A 22,732-nucleotide genomic window follows, 5' to 3' on the forward strand; every position below is an offset into this window, starting at 1 on the left:
AATTCTTAAGGGACAAAAGGCAAGAGGGGAGATCCCAGTCATTGGGGACAGCCACTGAAGCCACAGCCAAGGCATGGAGATGGGGGATGAAATGTCCTGTGGATGGTACCTAAAGATGGGCCATTTGGTTGAACCACAGAGTGAGTAAGGGGAGTAATGTGTAATGATGCCAGAAAGGTCCTATGGGGCTCTGTTGTGAAGGGCTTTGAAGGCCAATCTACGTCAAGTGCTTTGCTTTTCTCATCTGCATCATCCTCCTTTTCATCCACAGAGTGGTGTTGCTTTATTATGATGCTACAAGGGCACACTATGTATATTGCTGCCTAATGAGGGTATTGCCAGAGATACTGCCACAGTGCTATCCTGTTGCCCTTACTTAGGACCTCCCTTAAAGATGAATTTTTTAATGAAATTCTTTCAGCACATCAGTACCTAAATCCTTTTGGATGCTGTACAAGATGATATCCCTTTTAGAATGAATTCAATTACACTGATGGTATTTACAAGGAGATTTCCTCTAGGCTGACTCCACCCTACTTGTCTATTGGTATTGCTAACTGTTCCATTGGTTCTTTTCTAAGCATATCTTCCAATTTCTCACTGACCTGCCTTGGCTCACATGGTTCCCTACACTTGAAATGACCTCCCCTACCACTGCTGCTAATCCTTCTAAGCCCAGAACAGTAGCATGTTGCACAAGAGAGGACACTGGACCTAAAGGTAGCAAGACTTGGTTGGAAAATCCACCTCAGACTTGAGTTGGGTGACCTTGGCAAATTACTTAAGCTCTCTGTGCATCACACTCACTCAGTAACAGTTCATGGAAAGATTCTACCTCTACATTCAAGTAGAAATGGCATTTGACAATCCATTGGTGTCTGAGCCATAACACTTTTACTTGGTCCTAAAATGTCTCTAATTTTATCCAATGCTCTGTTACATCCTACACAATGTAGCCAGTTGAATCATCCTTGAATATAACTTTCGCAAAATCAATTTGGTTCTCAAAAAGGAAGCAAAAGAAAAATCAGTGGCTCCTCATTGTTTGGAGAATAAAGTCCAAATACTGTGGCCTGGCATTCTAGGCCTCTAAGGCTCCTTCCGACTTCAAATCTATGATACTATGATGATCTCCCTGCTATCAGCTACAACATATCTTTCCAATATGATAATGTTCCATCAGGGTCCTTCACAAATCCTTTTCTTGAGTAAATTGGTTTACTTGTTCTGAACCTAGAGTATACATCTCTGCCTCTGATCGTGTCATCATTCCCTTTTGTCCATACCACTCTAAATTCAAGATATTCTTTTAGATCCAGATAGTCTCACCTTTCCCTCTCTCTAATGTAATCCAGTACTCCTCAGAACTCTTAGAATAATCACTGTTGGGTACTAATCCTATAACGTCTTACCATATGTTTAATTCTTTTTCCTGTGTATGCTTTACCTTCCTGAGATATGTTTTATTTTATTTTTTTAACATTTGTTTTTAATATGTTGATTTCCAGATTCTTACCCTTCTTACCTCCTCACCCACTTCCACTGGGAAGATAAGCAATTCAATATAGGTCGCACATGTGTAGTTATGCAAAACATTTCCATAGTAGCTATATTGTGAAAGACTAACGGTATTTCCGTCCATCCTATCCTGCCCCCCACTTATTCTATTTTCTCCTTTGACCATGTCCCTTTTCAAAAGTGTTTGCTTCTAACTACCCTTTCCCCCAATCTGCCCTCCCTTCTATCATCCCCCCTCTTAGCCCCTCCCCCCCACCTCTGAGCTATAATTTAAACTCCCTAAAGGCAGAAGGCTAACAGTCTAGCTGGTGAGGTGAGTATGAGTATCTCCATCTTTATACAAGGTATGTTTATGTGTATTTGTGCAGATAGAAATGCATTTATACAAACATCACAATATAATGTACGTCAAACATTTGTTGTTGAAATATATACACACAATTTTCCTAGCACAAATATTATTTTATAGCAGGTGCTTAATAAATCTTTTGATGAATCCTCTGTCCCTTCTGCCTTTCCTATCTTCAATAAAAGAAATGAAAAGAGTCAACAAGAACCTAGAAAATCACTTAGTTGGATCCAAATAGAATATAATGGTGGAAAAGAGAAAAGGAGAATTCAGTTTGGGTATTTATTGTCCTTGTTACAAATCTCATTTCTCATCGTTTCAGCACAATTACACTTTTTGAAAATTGCATATCTTAATGGAAGTCAATACTTATGAATATATTAATTGGTACCTGTTCGAATATCATGGTTAACACCTTCCACAGAAATGATAGCATTTGGAATTCCTTTACCATGTGAGTCTCTTACTATGCCTTTAATGCCACGATGAACCTGTTCAACAACAAAAAATTATGGTTATCAATTATAGTCAAATGGCTTAACGCTAAATAATAAATCAATTTCTGAAATTAAAAGGGAAAACAACCTGTGGTATTTTAGAGATAAATATTGGGACCAAAAACTGCTAAGAATTTTCACATAGTCACAGTTGAAAAGACTTTTTACTTATTCTTAGTATATCCATTAACTTTTGGTTTCAGAAAATATTCTATGTCCTTTAAGGTAATGTAGCAGAGTTTGCTTATACTGTACTTAAAGCAAAATATTCACTCATTGAAGTGCTAAAAATGAATAGCCATATATTTATAGAGGACACATAAGTTTATATTAGAAGTAACATAGTTAGAAATTGGAAAATGAATAAGACATTTATAGGAATCAGTTTTGTTAAACCTTCATTCCTTCCCTAAATCTTCACAAACTTAATGGCAAGGAGTCAGTGAAATCTTATAAACTGAAAGTCTGGTTCTCTTTGAGGATCCTTGGGAAAGGGATTTCACCTTTCTTGGCCTTCATTTCCCTGTCAAAAAATAAGTGGGAAATAATATCAAAATTCATCTGGTAGAACAAAAGTTTCAGAATATCAAGGGAATTAATGAAAAGGAATGCTAGGGAATGTGGCCTAGCCATACTGGATATTACATTGTATTATAAAGCAGCAATCATCAAAACCACTTGGTACTGGCTAAGAAATAGAAGGCTAGATCAGTAGAACTGGCTAGGTAGAGAAGACACAATAGCTGATGATTAGAACAATGTACTGTTTGATAAACCCAAAGACCCCAGCTTCTGGGTTCTAAACCCCAAATTTATAGAAGTGTTTGTTGAAAACTAAAAATAAATAATTTAATAAATTGGGGGGAAATAAAGAAATAATATAAACCTAAACAAACAAACAAAATTAGTAGGGTTCTAGGGAATTTTGGAAAGATCTAAATGAACTGCTACAGAGTGAAGCAAGTGGAGTCAAGCAAATAGTATGTTGTTGAGTTGTTTTGACTTGTACCTGACTCTCCATGACCCAATTTAGGATTTTCTTCACAGAGACACTGATGTGGCTTCCCATTTCCTTCTCTAGCTCATTTTACAGATGAGGAAACTGAGCCAAATAGGGTTAAATGACTTGCCCACAATCACACAGGTAGCAAGTGTTTGAGGTCAGATCTGAACCCAGGAAGATGAATCCTCCTGACTCCAGGTCTAGCACTCTATTCATTGTACCCCCTAGTTGTCTCAGTGACTGAAGCAATGAAACAGAACAACCACAAAAAAGTGAATGCTGAAAAATTACAAAAAACAAACATGACTCAAAATAAGAGATATGAAAAGGTATCCCCACTACACGCCTTTGCAGAGCTTGGAGGTCTCTAAGTGTGACACATTGTACATATTTTCAAACGTCAATATATTGCTTTCCTTTTTTTTTGTCTTGAAAATATTATTTGTTACATGAGTTGGCTCTCTGGGAGAGGGAGTGGGAGGGGATGCTGGGGAAAATTTTGGTAGTGTAAAAAAATAACAAAAGACATCAATAAACACTTTTCTAAAAAAAATATAATAAAAATGAGTGGGATTCAACTGACTGCATTCATTATAAGGTACATTTTATCTGTGATTTTATAACTGCCAGTTAAAATATTTAAAAAAGACAGAACCAAGACTACATTTTTAAAAAAGAATGTCTACAAGGGTGGCTAAGTGGCCCACTGAATAGAGTACTGGCCCTGGAGTCAGGAGGACCTGAGTTCAAATCCAGCTTCAGACACTTAACACTTACTAGCTGTGTGACCTTGGGTAAGTCTCTTATCCGCAATTGCCCTGCCTTTCCCCCTCCAAAAAGGAAAAAAAAAAGAATAGGTACAAAAGGGTAGAAAAGGGTACCAACTACTTCTCAAGGTTGCCGCTTGCTGGAGGCATGGGGTCTTCCATTGGGAGCTGATTGACCACTTGTCTGGGATATTATAGAAAAGGTTCTTGGTCAAGTTTAAGTGGGAGCAAATGTCATCGTAGAGTCCTTCAATTCTTATATTTCATGACTATGCTCACCCGATATTCCCAGACAGAAAAGGATCTAAGAGTCCATTCACTCCAATGGGTACCTGAATACCAATCCTCTTCTCAAGATCCCCGACAAATGGTCATCCCATCAATCAACATCTGAGGCCTCTAGCCAGAGGTAACCCGCTGTCCTGAGAAGAGGTCCACTTCACTTTTGGCTTGCTTTGGAAAGATTCTGCTTTTTTCTTTTCTATAGACCCAGAATCTTAGTAACTTCCACCTATGGCTCTTGGGTCTGCCCCCAGCTGCTAAACAGAACAAATCTAATTCCTCCAATATCACAGCCCTTTAAGACACTTGAAGAATTTGAACTTCTCTTCAACCCCACCTGAGGGAAGAGCAGAGCCCCAGGAAGCAAGTTGTGTGGGTTGGGGGGATGATACATTCCAGTGTAAATTCCTGGCTCTCCACAGTGTCCATTGAAGGAAGAAGGTGTCTAGAAGCAGCCCTCCTCAAAGTTCATGACTTGAGTGCCATGATTTATAACCCTTAAGAGGGCAATGACAATCTTGATGAGTCATTTCTCCATCATGTTCAACTCTTTGTGACCTCATTGGGGGTTTTCTTGGCAAAGGTACTAGAGTGGTTTGCCATGTTTTTCTTTCTAGTTTATTTTACAGACAAGGAAACTGAGGCAAATAGGGATAAGCCCAGAGTCACAGCAAGTGTCTGAGATTGAATTAGACCTCATGAAGATGAGTCTTCCTGATTCCCAAGTCCATCTCAACATTCCATATACCCCATGCTATAAAGTACTCTAGAGTTCACAGAATTAGAGACAATAGGAACCTTATAAATAATTTGATTCAACCTTCATTTTGCATTTTGTCAAGGGGGAAACTTGTCTGAGAGAGATTCCATGACTTCCCCAAGATTATAGAACTATTAAACAGCAATTCTAGGATTCAAATCCAGGTCCTTTGACTCAATAATCAGTGGATTTTTAAAAATACTGGTCCCCCAGTCTCACCCAGGTAGAGACTGTAGCAGCCTCTTATGGGTCTGAACCCACTGTTGATTTGCATGGAAGTTTTGAAATTCTAAGAATCCAGCCTGGGCTGGTTCCACCCTCTTCAGGCAGCCTGGTGGCTCTTGGTTCCCAGGAGCTCACCATATTGGTGTCACTTAATGCGGTCATCGTATTGGTTTTAGCCTTACTGTGCCTCAGAACTCCTGAGTTCAAGCCATTCAGCAGTGTTTAACATCTCCAGTGGCAAGGGTTACAGACTCCACCTCTACATCTGTCTATTCTCTTACAGCACATAACCCCCTCCCCTCCCCAATATTCCTTTTTTATATCTAGATAGTAGTAGAAAACCAAAGATAGGGTACTGGTTAAATGCTTTTGAAATGACAAATTACATAAAGTTTACAATATGTAAAATATGTTATTGTTTTATTTCATGAAAAGAATCAAGTAATTAAAATAGATGATTGGCTCATTAGAGACAGTGACCTCAATCAATCTCATGCACATGGTTAAGCTTAATAAATGGACTTGATATTATGCAAAGTTTTAGAGAATGTTTCCAAAGATGACTATATGACTTTTAAGCTCATTTTTCTATGAAACCTTATTGCATTAAAAATTTTTATGGTAGGATGCCCATAGTATTTCATCTGTTACAAAGGAAACTGCTTTGCTATTTTATTTACTTAAAACATTTTTTTGGTTAAATTATGAATCTTATTTTCAGAAAGGAAAAGGTTTCTTCTGTCAATCTAGCTAGCTCATTTTCTATTCTTTTAAAATAAATTCTTGCAATTAAAAACAGGCCAGAAAGAAATATTTGAAAGCACAAAGGGATTCCAAGGCAGGAGAAAGAATCAGGCTAACTCCTGAAACAGTAGGCAAAGTAATAGAAAAAAAAAAAGGCACCAACTCTGTCTGCCCAGGAGAACTCAAAGATTTTGCAAAGGAGACAGCAGGGTTTTGGGGGAAGTTGTAGTGTAAACAATGACATTAGCTAACATTATGGCATATAGAACTTCAAGGCTGGCAAAACACTTTACATATACATATGTATACATAATATATATAGACATATATACATATACACATATTTCATATACATACATATATGTGTATATAAAATATATACACATACATGTATGTGTGTGTGTATATATATATATATAAACCTCATTTGAGCTTCAAAATAACTCCAGGATATAGGTGCCATTATTATTCCTATTAATAGATGATGAACCTGAAACTAAGAGGGAAGAGTAGGGGAATAAGTATTTATACAAAACCTACTAGGTGCCAGGCCATGCTAAGTGCTTTTTGCAAATATCACCTCATTTGATCCTCATAATAACCCTGAGAGGTAGAGGCTATTATTATCCTCTTTTTACAATTGAGAAAACTTAAGGCAGATAGGTGAAGTGACTCACTCAGAGTCACACAGCTAATAAATGCCTTAGGCTAGATTTGAACTCACCTTTTCCTGACTCTAGGCTCAGCAGTCTATCCACTGCATCACCAGCCTGCTTCCTCTGATAGGTTAAATGACTTGCCCAGGGTCACACAGCTGTGCCTGAGTCAGGATTCAAACTCAGGCCTTCCTGACTGCTAAGTTTAGAGCTCTGTCTACTGTGGACGTAGCTGACTCTACTAGAAAAAGCACCAGATTTGGACTTAAGAGACCTGTGTTTTAATCCCAGTTCTTACCCCTTATGAGTTGTATGAGCCTAAATAAGTCAAATCTCCTTTCCAGAACTCAGTTTCCACAATATGTAAAATGAGAGGACTGACCTAGATGATTTCTGAGGGCATTATAGCATCTTGGACGTCCTATAATTCTGTTTTTAAAAGTTTTCCATTTGAATGATATCTTGAATTGGGTCTTCTCTCTTCTCTGATCTTTTTTGATTTATAAAAGATTATAACTAAACAATTTTACTGTTGGAGGAACAGTTCATGGGGCCTGGGAAAGCTAGCAACAATTCATATGTATCACTGAATGACTTAACCAGATTCATACCCATTTTACAGATATAGGAAATAAGGGTCAGGTTGTACAATAATTTGCTCGTAGTTCTGTAGTCAGCAGGTAGCAACACTGGAAAATGAATGTAAAATTTCTTGACTTAATCCCACACTCCTTCCATTAGACTACACTTAATGTCATTATTATTATTGCAGCAGACATCAGTCTGACAACACAATGTTTGTTCTTAACAGCAACAGGATCAAGAGAGGAGACACTTTAGTATGAATAGGTAGCTCCTTGTTTTACCAATAAAAGATTTCTTGTGGGTGAGATTTTCAAACTCTGCAACTGACTGTAATAAAGTTAACCAGCTTCCTTCTAAATCAAATAAAATTATGGTCAATTTAGGATATGTTCACACTTAAGCCTTTTCCTTAAAAATCTTTATTAGTCCATAGTTTGTATTTCTCTTTTCTAAGACCTCTTTTCACATCTAATTTAGGAATATCAAACATATAGCCCAGGTGACTTACAGTGTTCCCAGGTTCAGCCAAACCAGATTAAAATGGAGAAATATTAAATGAAATAGATAAAAATACAATAGCACATAGATATTGTGAATGTGGTTTTCTAAGTCGGTATATGGTCCATAGGGATTCTTAGGTACAGTTCATGTCTATTTGAGTTTGAAATCACTGCTCTAAAGCACCAGATGTTTAATGATGCAATCCTGGTATAAACTTGGGTCATTAGTTGCCTTTCAACTACTCAGGTGTTAAAATTGCTTTCACACAAAGGACATTGCTAAATGTTGTACTTAAAAACTATTTTGAAAAATTCTTACCTGTTCCATAAATACTATCAAAGATTCACGATTATTCTCCCATTCTTCAGGTAAGTCACTCTCATGAGGATATTTATCACAACCCACATAAATTGACAGCTCAAAACAATTTGTGTGAAGGTAACTAAAATCATTCAGACCTGCCAATATAATGAAAGATGATTTTAACTAAAAAATTGTCCAAACTGGCATTAGTAAGGAAATAATATTTTTCTATAACTTGATTTCCAACATTAATCATTAGTAAAGTTGCAGAGCATGTAAACATAAACATTTATTAGTGTATGTGCAACCAGAAATCTCTACATGTTAGAACAAAGTTTCTCAGCTTGGCATCCATTGATTTAAAAAAATAGTTTGATAACTATTGTTAACTTTTTGTTGTTCAGCTGTTTTTGTTGTGTCCAACTCTTTGTAACCCCAACTGGGGTTTTCTTGGCAAAGTTTTTCATTTCTTTCTCCAGCTTATTTTACAGTTGAGGAGACTGAGACAAACATGGTTTAAGTGACTTGGCTAGGATCACATAGCTAGTAAGTGTCTGAGGCCAGATTTGAACTCATGATGATAAGTCTTCCTGACTTCAGGTCTGGTTCTATTCACTGTGCCACCTAGTTGTCTCTTTGATAACTATTTTTTAGTGTAGTTAGTTACCTTCATAACCCAATGTATTTTATTTTAGATATTTTAAAATTCTCTTATGAGATGAGTCAATAAATTTCACCAGACTGACAAAGATGTTCAGGGGCCCAGGATATCAAAAAGTTTAAGAAACTCTGTTTTAGTGTCTACCACTAAGATAGGAGGACAATGGTCAAGGGCAAATGTTAAAGAAAAGAGTTAGAGACTTCAGGGAGTGATGTCATTTCTGTACAGAACCAAGAAAAGGTGGCAAAGGCTGAAGATAGGACAAAACACCGTGATAGGAAAAAAAAACAAACAAATCAAAACCCCAAACCAGGAAGTATACAAGGTGTATCTACATTAACAAAGAGTTGAAAAGACTGGAAAAGCAAAGGATGGGAAGTAAGGAAAAATGAGAAATAGCATGAGTTCAAAGTACGTGGAAATGTCCTTGGTTGTAGAGTAAGTCTGTGTGGCATCTATGATCACTTTCTAGACTTTGAGTGAACCTGATTAACCAGATAATCCCATTTCTCAACCATTTGAGATGTCACAGGGATCACATTGGAACAGCAAAGAGAAATTGTAGTTATCAAGGAGGTACAGGAATCATGAACAACTGGGAGGCCAAATTAAGAACCAATTATACAATGCAAATGAAAGAGGGTGTGTGTAGTACATACATATGCAAGCCCATATGCAGAACTCAGCCCATTTGCCCACATCCAGAGAAAATATCAGAGGAGATTTAAAGGCAAACTATATATATTTTTAAAGCAGTTCTACTGATATCAAGAAAAGTACATTAAAAATAAGCTAATAAAACAATAATATTGCATTTTAATTCAAGTATTTTCTTTAACTTCTGTTTTTCAGCTCATTTATGTAATAAAATTGTTTTTCAAATGGATTCTTTTTTTAGCTTACTTTTTTGTCATGAAATAATTGTTTATGGTTTTAAAATTAATTTGATTCATTTTTTTTAACGTCCTGAATCATGTGTTTCTTTGGAGTTGTTCAAACCTTCATCTGTCACAGCAAATGAGCTCGTTTTACATGTAGACTTTAAGGAATATTCTCATATCAAATGAACGTTACCAAATACAAGTGGGTAAAAAAAAAACACACAGTGGACATTGAATTAAAAGTATAATCTGTACTCCACATTCTCATTCTTTTCTTTCAAAAGTTCTTTTGAGGGACAAGATCTTGCATTAACAACTGTACAACTGAACTATGTTTTGTCAAGATACCAAACAGTAGTGATCAAGAAGAGACCTCCCTCAATAAGCCATCAGAACGCTTCTGGATTCAGAGGCACTCGGGGCCTCACAGAACACAGATGTTCAATGTTATGTTATGTGTCTTACCAGGGGGAAAAATGCTGCAGTCACAGCCCATGGCATATGCTGCTTTGCATCAGCACTTTCCCTTCCATTGGGACCAGGCTCAAATACTCTTTCCTCATACAGTTCTTCATACTGGCTCAATTACCACCAAATTATTAATATTGTGCTCTCTCTGAACATGTCTGCTTAAGATCACTGCTTTCTGCAGCCAAGAACAACACTTAGAAAATGCCAACTGGCCAAGTATTTCAAAGCAGGAGATGATTCAATATGGTGCTCTCTCTCTACCAGGTTTGTATATTTGTCATGGGGAAATGTCAATGAGAGGCCTTCTCTCCCATTTGTCTTTTAGTGATAGAGGGTACCCAGAAAATTGGATGGAGGTTAAGTTGGTGCAACAGCAGTGAGTCAAGGCTAAAATCCTGCATAGATAACTTAGGAAAAGCATTTAATTATATGGACAAAGCTTGGGTTTAGTAGCTGCCAAAAAAAAAAAAAAAGGTATTGATTGGAAGGCTCTGACTCCTCACCCCCACCTTTTAGTTTTCCTAGCCCACCTGTAGAAGGAGACCTTTCCCAGTTCCCTTCAGTTACTACTACCTTCCCTTATCAGATTGACTTCCTTATATTCTCTCTCCCTCTCTTTCTGTCTCTCATTCTTTGTGTCTCACTGTCTCTCCATTATTTCCTCTCTCTGTATCTCTTTGTGAGTGTCTCTCTCTAAATTTTAAATGTATTTAGTTATTGACATGTCATCTCCCCCACTAAAAAGTATGCTTCTTGAGGGCAGAGATTTTTGCTTTTCTCTGTATCACTGGCACTTAGAACCATATCTTGTCATAGTAAGTGCTTAATAAATTCTTGTAGATCAATAGTCACATAGTCAGTCAGGCCTCATATTTGGGAAGATAGCAACAAACAGCCAGTTGCCTGACTAATAAATTTATCAATTGTTAGTCTGATGTTTTGGCATTATATTAATAATGAATGTGCCAGACTTAGAAAGTGCTTTAAAGCACCTAGAAACACATATGTATGTATCTTACCATTTCTGTCCTCAGGTCATTACTAACAAATGGGTATAGCAAACATTACCATCTCCTTTTTGTGATGGGAAACCGAGTCTCAGAGATTTTAAAAGCCTTGTTTACAGTCCCATGGTGGCAAGCCCAGCATTAAAACTTAGATATTTTGTTCCAAATTCAGCACTCTGTTTAGAATAAGTTGATAGCTATACTCGACATACCAGTAAAATGAGATGGCCGTTATTACCTTACTTTATAGGGTCTTTGTGAGTAGCTGTGATGTAATTTGTAAATGCTCTGAAAATGCTAAATTTGGGCAATGAGCACTCCATCTGTAATGAGGGTCCTTCATCACCACCTGCACTGCTCTACCGAATGATCGAGAATTGGGTTGGATCCTAAGAGGATGTGATTATTTTATCTCAGTCACTGGTTTCTACAATGTGTCATTTTGTATCTTTGCAAGATAGCTGCTTCCAGAAGTAAAAATTATTTTCTACATGAGCCTGTGTGGAAACAAAGATGGGTTTTGACCCGGATAGTTCCTCATAATCCTTGGGTATTGGCTACGGGTGGTGAGACATTCTTTTCTGCTCTGCATTTGACTGAAATCCTTCTCTTGTCCCCAAGTTCAATATGAAACACAAAATCCAGCATATCTTAAGGCTCTGTGGCTCAGATGGTATCATAGCAAAGGATTTCATTGCCCAGACAAAACAGGGAACAATGGACTGACTGATGGTATTCACAAGTAGGCAGGTTCAATGTGCATTGTGTAATGTATATTTAGAAGCTTACTGAACCCTGAAGCAAACTTTGCTTTTATTCATTTACAGTTTACCTACCACTCATCAACTAATCTCTGTCAGGTCATTGCTCAGAAATATGAAAGTAGAAGTAAAGGGTGTGAGAGGGGGGAGTAGGAAGGGGAAGGGCAGGAAATTAGAAATACCATTTCATTAATCTCCAGTGAAATGATTCTGCAGACCTCATTATACCACCAGGAAGAAGAGTGATTAAAAGGATTTGAGCCCTCCTCCTCCATTCCTCTGGCACCCCCACCCCTCAACTTGCAAAAGAAGTCAATGAAATAAATGGAAAGTAGAATTGGTTAAAAGTTCAAATGCTGCCTAGACTGGTCATACAGTAGCTGCCTTTCAAAAATTTTATTATTGACTCTGTTGCTGCCTGCTGCCTGCTGCAGAAGGGTCATGGCACTTACAGAGATCAAGGAACATACTGAATGTTAAAGGCTGGGTCTGGTCTTTTGACCAAGCTTTTAAACTGGTGATAGGTTTTGGCTTTCTGTTTTTAGCCACAATAAAATGTTAGTGACAGAAATGGGTTAAAATTGGTTCTTTTCCAGATTTATTTCTTATAGTGCATCTTATAAACTCTTTTTGTCCTCATATAGTGATTTATTGAAAAATATCCAAAATATATTTTTGACGGGCAACATTTTTGATGTATGTAATATTTTGCCATAGTAGTTCCCCTACTCTTTGCTATGAGGACGGTGGTATTTTTCATTATCTGTTCTCCCTCTGCATCATTGTTAAAATTTCTTTCTTTGTCTCTATTTGGAATGACAGGATGAGGTGGAATAAAATGCCAGGAACTGGCAAAGGCAGCTATGATTCATTGGAAAATGTCCTGGACCTGGAATCAAGAGCCATGACTTTGAAAAAGAACTCTGTTCATTACCAGCTATGTAACCTTGGCCAAACCATCATACCTCTAAACCTTGGTTTTCTCAGGTGTAAAATGGGAAAATATCTGCCTCTCAAGGTTATTGTGAAGAAGGCAGAAATCAAATGGGAAAATAATCACATCTAATGATATAATATCACACATTATTAATAATTAATAATATTGGTATATCATACAAATATTATATTATAATAACAGCTCATATTTCTACTGCACCTTTAGGTTTACAAACTATTTTCTCTCAAAATCTAATTAAGTTGGTATAGATTCTATATTGTTTAATGTATCAGTGAAAGTCTTCCATACACTGTGAATCCCAGATAAGGGATTAATATTCTCACCAATAGTAAGGAAACAATTTTTTTATTTGGGCAGGAAATGGTACTGCCAAATGTTGTTTTTCTTTCCCTTAGAGCAGTTCTAACTCTCTAGAGATATCAAAGCTGAAACTTGGAAATAGTAGTGCAGAATAGAATACTCTGGTTTCTGAGTACTCTCTCCCCTGCGAGTAATAATTACAGCAATTGCTTACATCTACAGGGTGTCCCAAAAGTCTTAGTGCCGTTTTTAAGCTTTGATAGTTTAAAGATCCTGACTTTGAGTATGCCCTGTATGTTGCTTTAGGTTTCAAAAACACTATACAAACATCTCATTTGATCCTAACAATAACCTTTGCCATTATTATTTCCATTTTACAAATGAGGGGACTAAAGTTCAGAGAGAGATTGACGGGCTTAGGGATGCACAGCATTGTCTGAGGCAGTATTCAAACCCAAGACTCCCTGATTCCAACACTATCTCATACTACACATCAATAAGTAAGGATAGGTACCAAACAAATGTCAAGCTGTTACTGTGTTTTATGCAATTATCACTTGTCTAATTCACCAAAAATTTGGTTATCAATAAAAAGAAAATAATTCATATTTGTAATGTACAAAACTTTCATGATGGCTCATTTGATCCTCAAAGAAGGCCTCAGTCCATTAATAAGTCAGTCAATAAGCATTTATTGTGGCTCCTATGTGCCAAACACTGTGCCAAGTTTCTCTCCAAGGAAGATAGCATAAGTTTTACTATTTACATTTTATAGCTAAGAAAACTAGGGTTGAATATGTTAGTGAATTGATTTGGTTAAGGTCATACAGCTAGCAAGAAAGAGGCAGAGATGTGGCTAAATCCAAATGGTCTTTTTTGTTTGTTTGTTTGTTTGGTTTTTTTGGAGGGGGAAGGTAGGGCAGTTGGGGTTAAATGACTTGCCCAAGGTCACATGGATAGGTGTGTGTGTGTGTGTGTGTGTTTGTGTGTGCGCAAGCATGCTCACACATCTGTGTGAAGTGTCTGAAGTCAGGTCCTTCTGACTCCAGGGCCTCCTGACTCCAGGGCCTGTGCTCTATTTACTGCACCACCTAGCCACCAATGGTATTTTGACTTCAAGTCTTGTGCTCTGCAGTATCCGGGTCAAAGTAGCCACATAAATAAGTAGCAACCAATGATACAAAGAAAGTAGAGCTGGTCTATGCAATGGCCCTTAAAGAAATGTAACGTGTCTCGATTTGACCTTCTTTGCTCAGGGTTGCTGATGGAAGCTACGGTGGCAGATACCAGCAAAATATTTGTCTCAGGGAAGTGTATGGTTTTTATTTTAGAAATGATCAAATTTTAGTAAGAGGTTTAGGAGAGGTAAGGGTAATACTACTCAGCCTAAATAGGAATGGAAGTGCCTTGAGGGCAGGAGTTATTTCATTTTTGTCTTTGTATAACCAGGGCCCACTTCATTGCTCAGTGTATAGTAAGCACTTAATGAATGCTTGTCTCTTGGTTGATTAATAGGGCTAATTCAAAAGCGAAAGTTATGAAGAATGTGGATACTCTAAAAATATTAAGTAACTGTGAAAGCCCTTTATAATGTGAACATTAGGACATAAAACTAACACCCGTCTCATAGGCTCATTTGGTTTTATCAGGTTTTTAAATACATCCAGTTATATTTCAGGGAATTGTGGTATAACTCAGCTGAGAGAACCAATTCTGACATTTAAAATCTAAACCAACTAAGATTCTTCACAAGAAAGAAGTAGCGTGGTGTGGTGGAAACCTAGGTGACACTACATGAGTCAATTAAAGTCCTTAAGGCCCTCATTTGCAGAGAAAGTACATTGTAGGGGGAATCCTCTGCTTTAATGAGATCACAAGGCCAATCCTACTCCTTAACCCTATGTAGAGAAGATGGAGACAAGGGAAAGTAAGAGAAGACAGCAGCAAAAACATGGCATGCTAAAGATCCCAATGCATGAAGGTTAGTAAAGGGAGTTAAATATAACTAAGTATCTTAAAGACAGTGTTTTAAAAAAGCTGTATCAAGAAAAAAAGGAATTCCTAAATCTATGTTCTTAAGTCCTGAGATCATATGGAGAGAGAGAGCAAGAGGAGAGAGGGAGAATGGGAGAAAGGGGGGTGGGGTGGGGAGGGAAGGGGAGAGAAAGAGGGGGAAAGAAGGAGAGAGAGAGAGAGAGAGAGAGAGAGAGAGAGAGAGAAATTTAGGAGCGCTTCCTGGATGACAGAGGGAAGCCACTTAAATCTTATTTCATTTCTATTTTTCCTACTAAGGAAAATAATCTTTGAACAAGAAAGGACTGGATAAAAATGGCTAAAAAGCATTTGATGCCCAAGATAAGTAGGAAAATAAGTAAGAGAGATCCTAGCTACTTCTGATGAGTGCAAATCATCAGGCCCAGCTCAACTGATCATATGATAATTTGGGGGAAACTTTTACCAGGCCCTTACTTCCAGCAACGGTATGCCAAGAAGCTCCATTCACAGTCCCATCCTCTTTCTGAAAATCTTCAGTGTGGCACACCCTTCTTCTGGCATCTGTCATGAGCCTGTGGGTTGATGCATAGGAATAGGCCAGCCATCGGAATACGTGATCATCAGGGGTAGGTGTCTGCTCCTGGGTCTTCCATAATGATCGCACCATATCATATGGGTATGCCACCACCAATTCTCCTCCTTGTAAATTACCTCCCAGGACAAATGGGATTTTTTCCATCCAGGCTATTATTGCCCTTGTCTCAACAGCCACCTAAATATAAAGAAAAAGAAAGGCAGCTTGATAACTTTACAGCTACTTGCACCATGAAGTCAGTTTAATGTGAATCACAGGATAAGAGATGTGTAGCTGGATGGGATCGGAGAGGTCACTGAGTCAAATCCCCTCATCTTAGGGATGAGAAAAATGAGGGAGAAAAAAAATATAGTGACTTGTCCAGGATTACCTGACTAGTAAGTGTATGAAGTGAGATTTGAACCATCCTGAGTCCAAATCCAGGGCCTTCTCACCTATGCCATACTGCCCTTGGGTCAATGATTGACACAGAACTTGGATGCAGTAAAGCATTTACTCCATTCTTCTTTTGCTTGGTTTAATTTATCCAATTCAGGAGAATAGAACATAAGGACCATACTATTAAACACAAAGATGATCTGAGGACCCTTTGAAGGATTCCTGAATTCATATAATCCTCCCACTCCCTCCCCTTAACACACAACCCCCACTTGTTCTTTTCCAGACTGTCTCTTGTTTACTCAGGCACTCAAATTATATAGCTAGGCAGCTAGGTAGTATAGTGGATAGAGTGCTTGGCCTGGAGTCAGGAAGACCTGAGTTCAAATCTAGTCTTACTAAGTTATGCAACTGTAGGCAAATCACTTAACCTCTGGGAACTGCTTCAGTTTTCTCAACTCTAAAATGGGGATAATAAGAGCACCTACCTCCCAAGGTTGTTTTAGCACTATCCCTGACACATAGGTTCTTTTTTTTTAAAGCAATTGGGGTTAAGTAACTTGCTCAGGGTTACACAGCCAGGTGTTTCTGGGTGGGTGCTAAGTGTCTGAGCCCGGATTCGATCACAGGTCATCCCGACTCTGGGGCCAGTGCTCTTACTTGCTGTGCTACCTGGCCGCCCCGACACATAGGTTCTTAATAAATTATTTCCTTCCTCTTCCCTGTGTTTTATTCTGCTACTTAAATCTTAATTTATTGAGAAAACCACAATCAGCCACTAAAAGTTTCCTTTTTCCCTATTGCACACCTCAAAGCCTTCTATGCTGCTCCATATTCTCTCTTCCTTAGCTATAGTCTTTGAAGAAGAAATAGCACTTTTCCAAAACAAGGCCAATGCCTCTACTTGTGCCCTTGATCCCACATTCTTTTCCTCCAGAGGAGAATTGCCTCCTTGATCATTCATTCACCCTCTCTACCTCTTTCCCTCTCCTTCACCTTTCCCTCTTCCTGCAATTCTCTTCTCTCTCTCTCTCTTTCTCTCTCTCTCTCTCTCTCTCTCTCTCTCTCTCTCTCTCTCTCTCTCCTCTCTCCCTCTTCCCCCTCCCTTTTTCTCTCCCTCATTTTTTTCTTTATCTATTGTTTCCTTCCCTGAAGTCTGTCCCCTGACCTTTAGATTATTATTTTATAATTAACACTGCTATCCCTTGAATTTTACATCTTTCCTTATGTTCAAAGTCAAATTTATAGAAAATGCTATTTACACCTCCATTTTCTTACCTCCCAACACCTTGTAAATCCACCTTTGATTCTAGCAGTTCACTGAAAATGTTTTCTTTAAGGTTTCTTACTAATGCCAACTGCGATGGCCTTTTTTCTCAGTTTTCCTTTTATTTGGTCTCCCACTGCTGATCTCGTGCTGTGACACATTATTCCTCATGGAATACTCCCTCTGCTTTCTTGACACTGCTTTGTCCTGGTTCTTCTCTTACCCGGAGATGGCTCCCTCTCAGTCTCCTCTGGTGGCTTATCATTAATCTCCTAGTCCTTCACTGTGGGTATGCCCTAAAGCTCTGACATAGTTCTCCTGTTCATCTCCCTTTGATGGTAATTTCATTGGCCTCCATGGATTCAATTAGCCCTATGTAGAGGGCTCCCAAATGTAAACACCTAGTTTTGACCTCTATCACGAATGTCAGTCTTGTATTGCCACATGCCTACTGGCCATCATTACTTGCATGTTCCATCAGCACCTTAAACTCAGCATGTATGAAACAGAAACTGTTATCTTTTCCCCAAATCCCACCTCTCCTCAAAGCTCCCCCATTTCTCTTGGAGATGACATGATTTTTCATTGTCATCCAGGTTTGCAACCCTGAAGTCATCCCTTTTCTTTTGCCTCCCATATCTAACAAGTTTCTAAATCCTGTCTGTTCCACCTCCCAAATATGTTTGCCTCCTTCTCCTCACACATATGACCACTACCTTAGTTCATTTCTTTATCACCTTTTACCTAGATGACTGTAATAGCTTCTTCTTTTTGTTTTTAAGCAATTGGGGTTAAGTAACTTGCTCAAGGTTACACGGCCAGTTATTTCTGGGTGTGGTGCTGAGTATCTGAGCCCATATTTGATCCCCAGGTCATCCCAACACTGGAGCTGGTGTTCTTATTCGCTGTGCTACCTGGCCGCCCCTGTAATAGCTTCTTAAAGGATATCCCTGCTTACAGTATTTTCCCTATTTGATCTGTCTTCCACACAGATCTCAAATCAGTCTTCCAAAAGTACAGTCCCAGCCATGTTGACTCCTCTCCTCAAAAATCTTCATTGGCTTGCTATTGACTCTAGAAAAATGGAAACCCTGTTTGACACTGAAGTCCATCTTGGTCTGGGTCCAGTCTACCTTTGCCAACTCTTATATAGCATTCCTCTTCATGAATTCCATGTTTCATGCAAATGGGAGTATTTTTTGCTTACTGAGCTTGGCATCACATGTTGCATGTTCCATCTCCCATCTCTGTACTTTCTCAAAAGCAATCCTCCATGCCTTCACTCACCCTTATTATCTAACTCTCAGAATCTTTAGCTTCCTTCAATTTGGGGACATATTGTAGGGTAAGCCATTCCTGGCCCCACTAGTGCTTAGTGCTCTCTCGACAAACTATGTTGTTCTTTCCCATGTGCATATATATATATATGTATATATGCATGAACGTATAGATATAATTTACACGTGCAATACACATGTATATGTATGTTTATGTGTGTGCACAATACACATACATATATGTATGTGTCTTGTATCCCCCTAGTATGTAATCTTTTTGAGTGGCAAGACTGATGCTTTTTTTTCTATCTGTAATACATTACTATATCATTGCCTCAATAAAAGTATGTCAAATTGAACTGAAAACTTTCATCTAATCACCCTGTGTTCTCTTGAAAATAATCGTCTGTCCCTAATTGTTTAACCCATTTATGCTGGGGGAATATATTTAGCTTTTTCTAGTCAGGAAACTCTGGGTATGAATCCCACATCAGATGAAGGAATTAAGACTCATTGACCCCTACAGTTCCTTCTACCTCTAAGTCTACCCTACTTCCCTTTGTTATGATCACAGTGCTTGATCTTATATTATCAACAACTCTGGATTTTTCTCATTCTTCACTTGATAGATAATACATGTTCTCCTTATGGTATTTTAAAAGGATGGATTAGCCCCTATCTTCCAAAGGTACCAAATAGTGTCTCATTAACTCACCACCCAACATATTGGGTAAACAGACTCTGGCTCAGTTTTCAGAAAAATGCAGGATCACTCTTTTGGAGAAAGAGGTATTCCCTCTCTCAGTAAACAAACAAACCAAAAACAAAACAAAACAAAACCAAGCAAACAAAAAAAAATCCAAACAAATAAAAAAATCTATCTAAAGCAAAGGTATCAAATAGAGGGTTCCTTCCAATAGTGCAAACCAGATTAAAATTTAATTGGGAAATATGTAGCAAAATAAACAAAAATACAATAGGACATAGATGACGTTAGCATAAGGTTTTCTAAGTCAAGTGCCACTGAAAGGAATCCTTATGTATGTTGGTCCTTTTCTATTTGACTTTGAAACCACATATCTAAAGCTTATCTTAGAAAGGTGAGAGCTCATAAAAATTAACACATTCACTTTTGGGGGCACATGGAATGCCAACAGACTCAGATAAATACTTAGAGATTACTGATCTGCAGTAATTAGCGGAAGAAAAGCCCAGCATGTCATTAGTTTATTTCATTTTTTTTTTGTCTTTTAATGACTCTTGTAAGATCTCTGCCAAATCCTATAATTATCCTTCATTTGGCTCCAAATTTATTCTCTTGCTTTCCATTGTTGTGATATGGAAATGCTTCATGTTTTAAGATGTATCTAGGGAGTTATGAACTTTTTACACCAAGTCATTAAGACAATAATAAATGTGGTAGTAAAAAGTGACACATTCCAATCTGAGGATTTGTATTTCTTGTCATAAACTGCCATACAATTGTGAGGTGATATATTTAAACTGTCTCTCTTTTAAAATCCAAATCAAGATGTGGAAATATGGGTTAATAAATAAATAAACCCTTAAGATGACATTCTACACTTCATTGCTAAACAGAATAAAACATGCCAGCTATAGATTTTATCACCATTCCCTCAAAAACAAAAGCAAAAAACCCACCCACCCATGGAATGCAGGTGTTTTTCATGCTCCCTCTTATGATGGATTCCCAGTACTGGGGGATTAGCTCTATAAATCATATTAATGTCATTCAGCTAGAATTCCTTTCATTGTTAACAATATAACAGCTTATCAAGAAGACTTGTCAAAGTAAAAGCTAAATAGAAAAAAAATTCATTTCCCTTTCCCATGGTGACTGATGGAAATACCATTAAGACAATTAGCTTTATCAGAGAAATGTGAGTGTATTAGAAATAAACTTTTATGATGGCAAAACCTCAAAGAACTGAATAAGGAAGATATTAATGTTGCTCCATTGTATAGCTCAACCAGTTAATCAACCTCTGTCCTAGGTACCATGTTTTGCCATACAAAGAAGTAGAAAATATGGTCCTCTCTTCTCAAGAAACTTATAATCTAAAGGGAGAATAAAAGCTACCAAAAACATTACATTACTAAGTAAAAATTGCCTTCCACATGAGTATCTCAGACCAAGCCTACAGGATTTCAACAAAAAAGAAAGATTAGGGCAAGTCATGATGGTAAGGAGTTCCAGAAACAACTTGACCTAAGCTTTTAGAATGGGGAAGATTCAGATAAGCAATAGTGGGAAAGCAATGAGAATTTAGACATTGGAAACGGCATATGGATGGAATTTCACATATTAGGTGAGAATAATTTCTCTTATTAAGTATTCTGTGCTAAATTAGGGCTGTGAAAAAATTAATGATCTAATTTCATATTTTTTTTACAACAGACTAAAGACCATAAGCCAATGGGACTAATTAAAATGAAGCAAGTTCTTTCCAGCTATTAAGGAGGTGGGTCCCCAAATCTTTGATTCTAGCAGTATCAATGACAATAATGATGGTGACAATAGTAGTTGCAAAAAAGGTCACTTTCAAACATGAGGATTGACATTTCTAGTTATGACACACAATGAATATAATATAATTATATAACTAAATTAAAATTAAATATAAGAAATATAATTAAATACTCTTCTCAGGTAACACCATGCCAAGACATTGTTTGTAATTGTAGCTCTCCTCTAGCGTCACATGTATTTAAAAAAAAAACAACCTGGAAAAAGGTCTATTTACTATTTTAAATGATTTTTCAATTCACTTGGGTTCTCTCTACCTACAAATCCATGTTGATTTGGGCCGTATGCCATTTTGCAGCTTTTGAATTATTTTGACTTACCGTTGCATTTTCAGATAGAAACCATTCAGGTATTGGAATGTGATGATTGGGGACCTTTCTTGGGAAATTCCGACGATCCTCAGCTTCCCAAAGCATAGTATTTAAATCTGGAAAATTGTTGTTGATATCAATACCATCATGGGTCCAACGTCCCAGAGACCAGCCTCCCAATTCAGAGCCCTGGGAGACAATTTCAGAAAGGAACTCATATTTTGTAGGACAAGGTTTCCATTGTGGTAAGATCATACTCAGCATGCAAACTCAGATTTTTGCTGCACCTCTCCATATTCCCATGATGGTGTCCTCCACTGGAGAACACTGGGAGAAAATAAACAAAACAAAACTTTATGGATTATGGTAGGTAATCATAGTCAAATGATTCCATATGGTCACAGTCATAACAAATTGCTGGTTGTCCATCAGAGACTGACTTTTTGACAAGAGCTGGGTCTTAATGAGGAAATTGAGGAGAAAAGACTAGATCCCATTTTAATAACTGGTTATTAATATAATAGTAAAATAATTTCTCTCACTGACTTCAAGTCCAGAGATCTCTCCATTACACTACCCAGCTGTCCAAACATAGGCTTCCAGAGTTACCATGGCCAAAACATCATAGCTGAGTCAAATCTTTAATGATAAGCTTCTTTATGTTGTAACAATAACAAAAACAACAAAAACAACTAGCTTTTCTGTAGCATTTTAAGCAAAGCACTTTATATGACTCATCTGTTAGGTTTGTTATACAGTGCAGAAGAGTCAAACGTATGGTGGTCTGCATTATTCCCGAATGCTGCCTGAACCATATTAATATGCAAATGAGGAATATTTAACAAAATTCAAAATATGCTATAGAACATAAGTTAATATATTCCTTTCTAAGTTAATATGCAGCCCACAGTGATCTTTATATGTGGTCTAGTGGCCCTGTTTCTATTTGAGTTTGACACCGTTGATGTAGTCCATCACTAGGGCCATATTCAGTAGGACATGTCAAAGACTTCACGCTATTGGTATAGTGAGATGCCTTGATCTCCTCCATGAGATGAGGTTTTGGAGGAGAATTTTAGTGGAAATCCTTGAGAAGAAATGCTACCCTCTCCTGATTGAAAAAATAATCAGC

The 22,732-nt window shown here is 37.6% G+C and overlaps 1 protein-coding gene across 1 annotated transcript in view; it reads right to left on the reverse strand.

Moving 5' to 3' along the window:
* The window catches only part of CPXM2 (carboxypeptidase X, M14 family member 2), a 261,915-nt gene that overhangs the window by 24,497 nt on the left and 214,686 nt on the right, over positions 1-22,732 (reverse strand). Inside the window, exons 10-13 of the mRNA XM_069099170.1 lie at positions 21,610-21,789; positions 15,699-15,996; positions 8,206-8,345; positions 2,259-2,358 (exon numbers count right to left, since the gene is read on the reverse strand). Of these exons, the coding sequence (XP_068955271.1) occupies positions 2,259-2,358; positions 8,206-8,345; positions 15,699-15,996; positions 21,610-21,789 (718 nt within the window). The remainder of the gene's footprint in view (positions 1-2,258; positions 2,359-8,205; positions 8,346-15,698; positions 15,997-21,609; positions 21,790-22,732) is intronic.

This window comes from Petaurus breviceps, unplaced genomic scaffold, assembly GCF_028583685.1.
Source record: "Petaurus breviceps papuanus isolate PSGF00001 unplaced genomic scaffold, PetGlider_PUasm1.0 37, whole genome shotgun sequence".
In the NCBI taxonomy this organism is placed as follows: domain Eukaryota; kingdom Metazoa; phylum Chordata; class Mammalia; order Diprotodontia; family Petauridae; genus Petaurus; species Petaurus breviceps.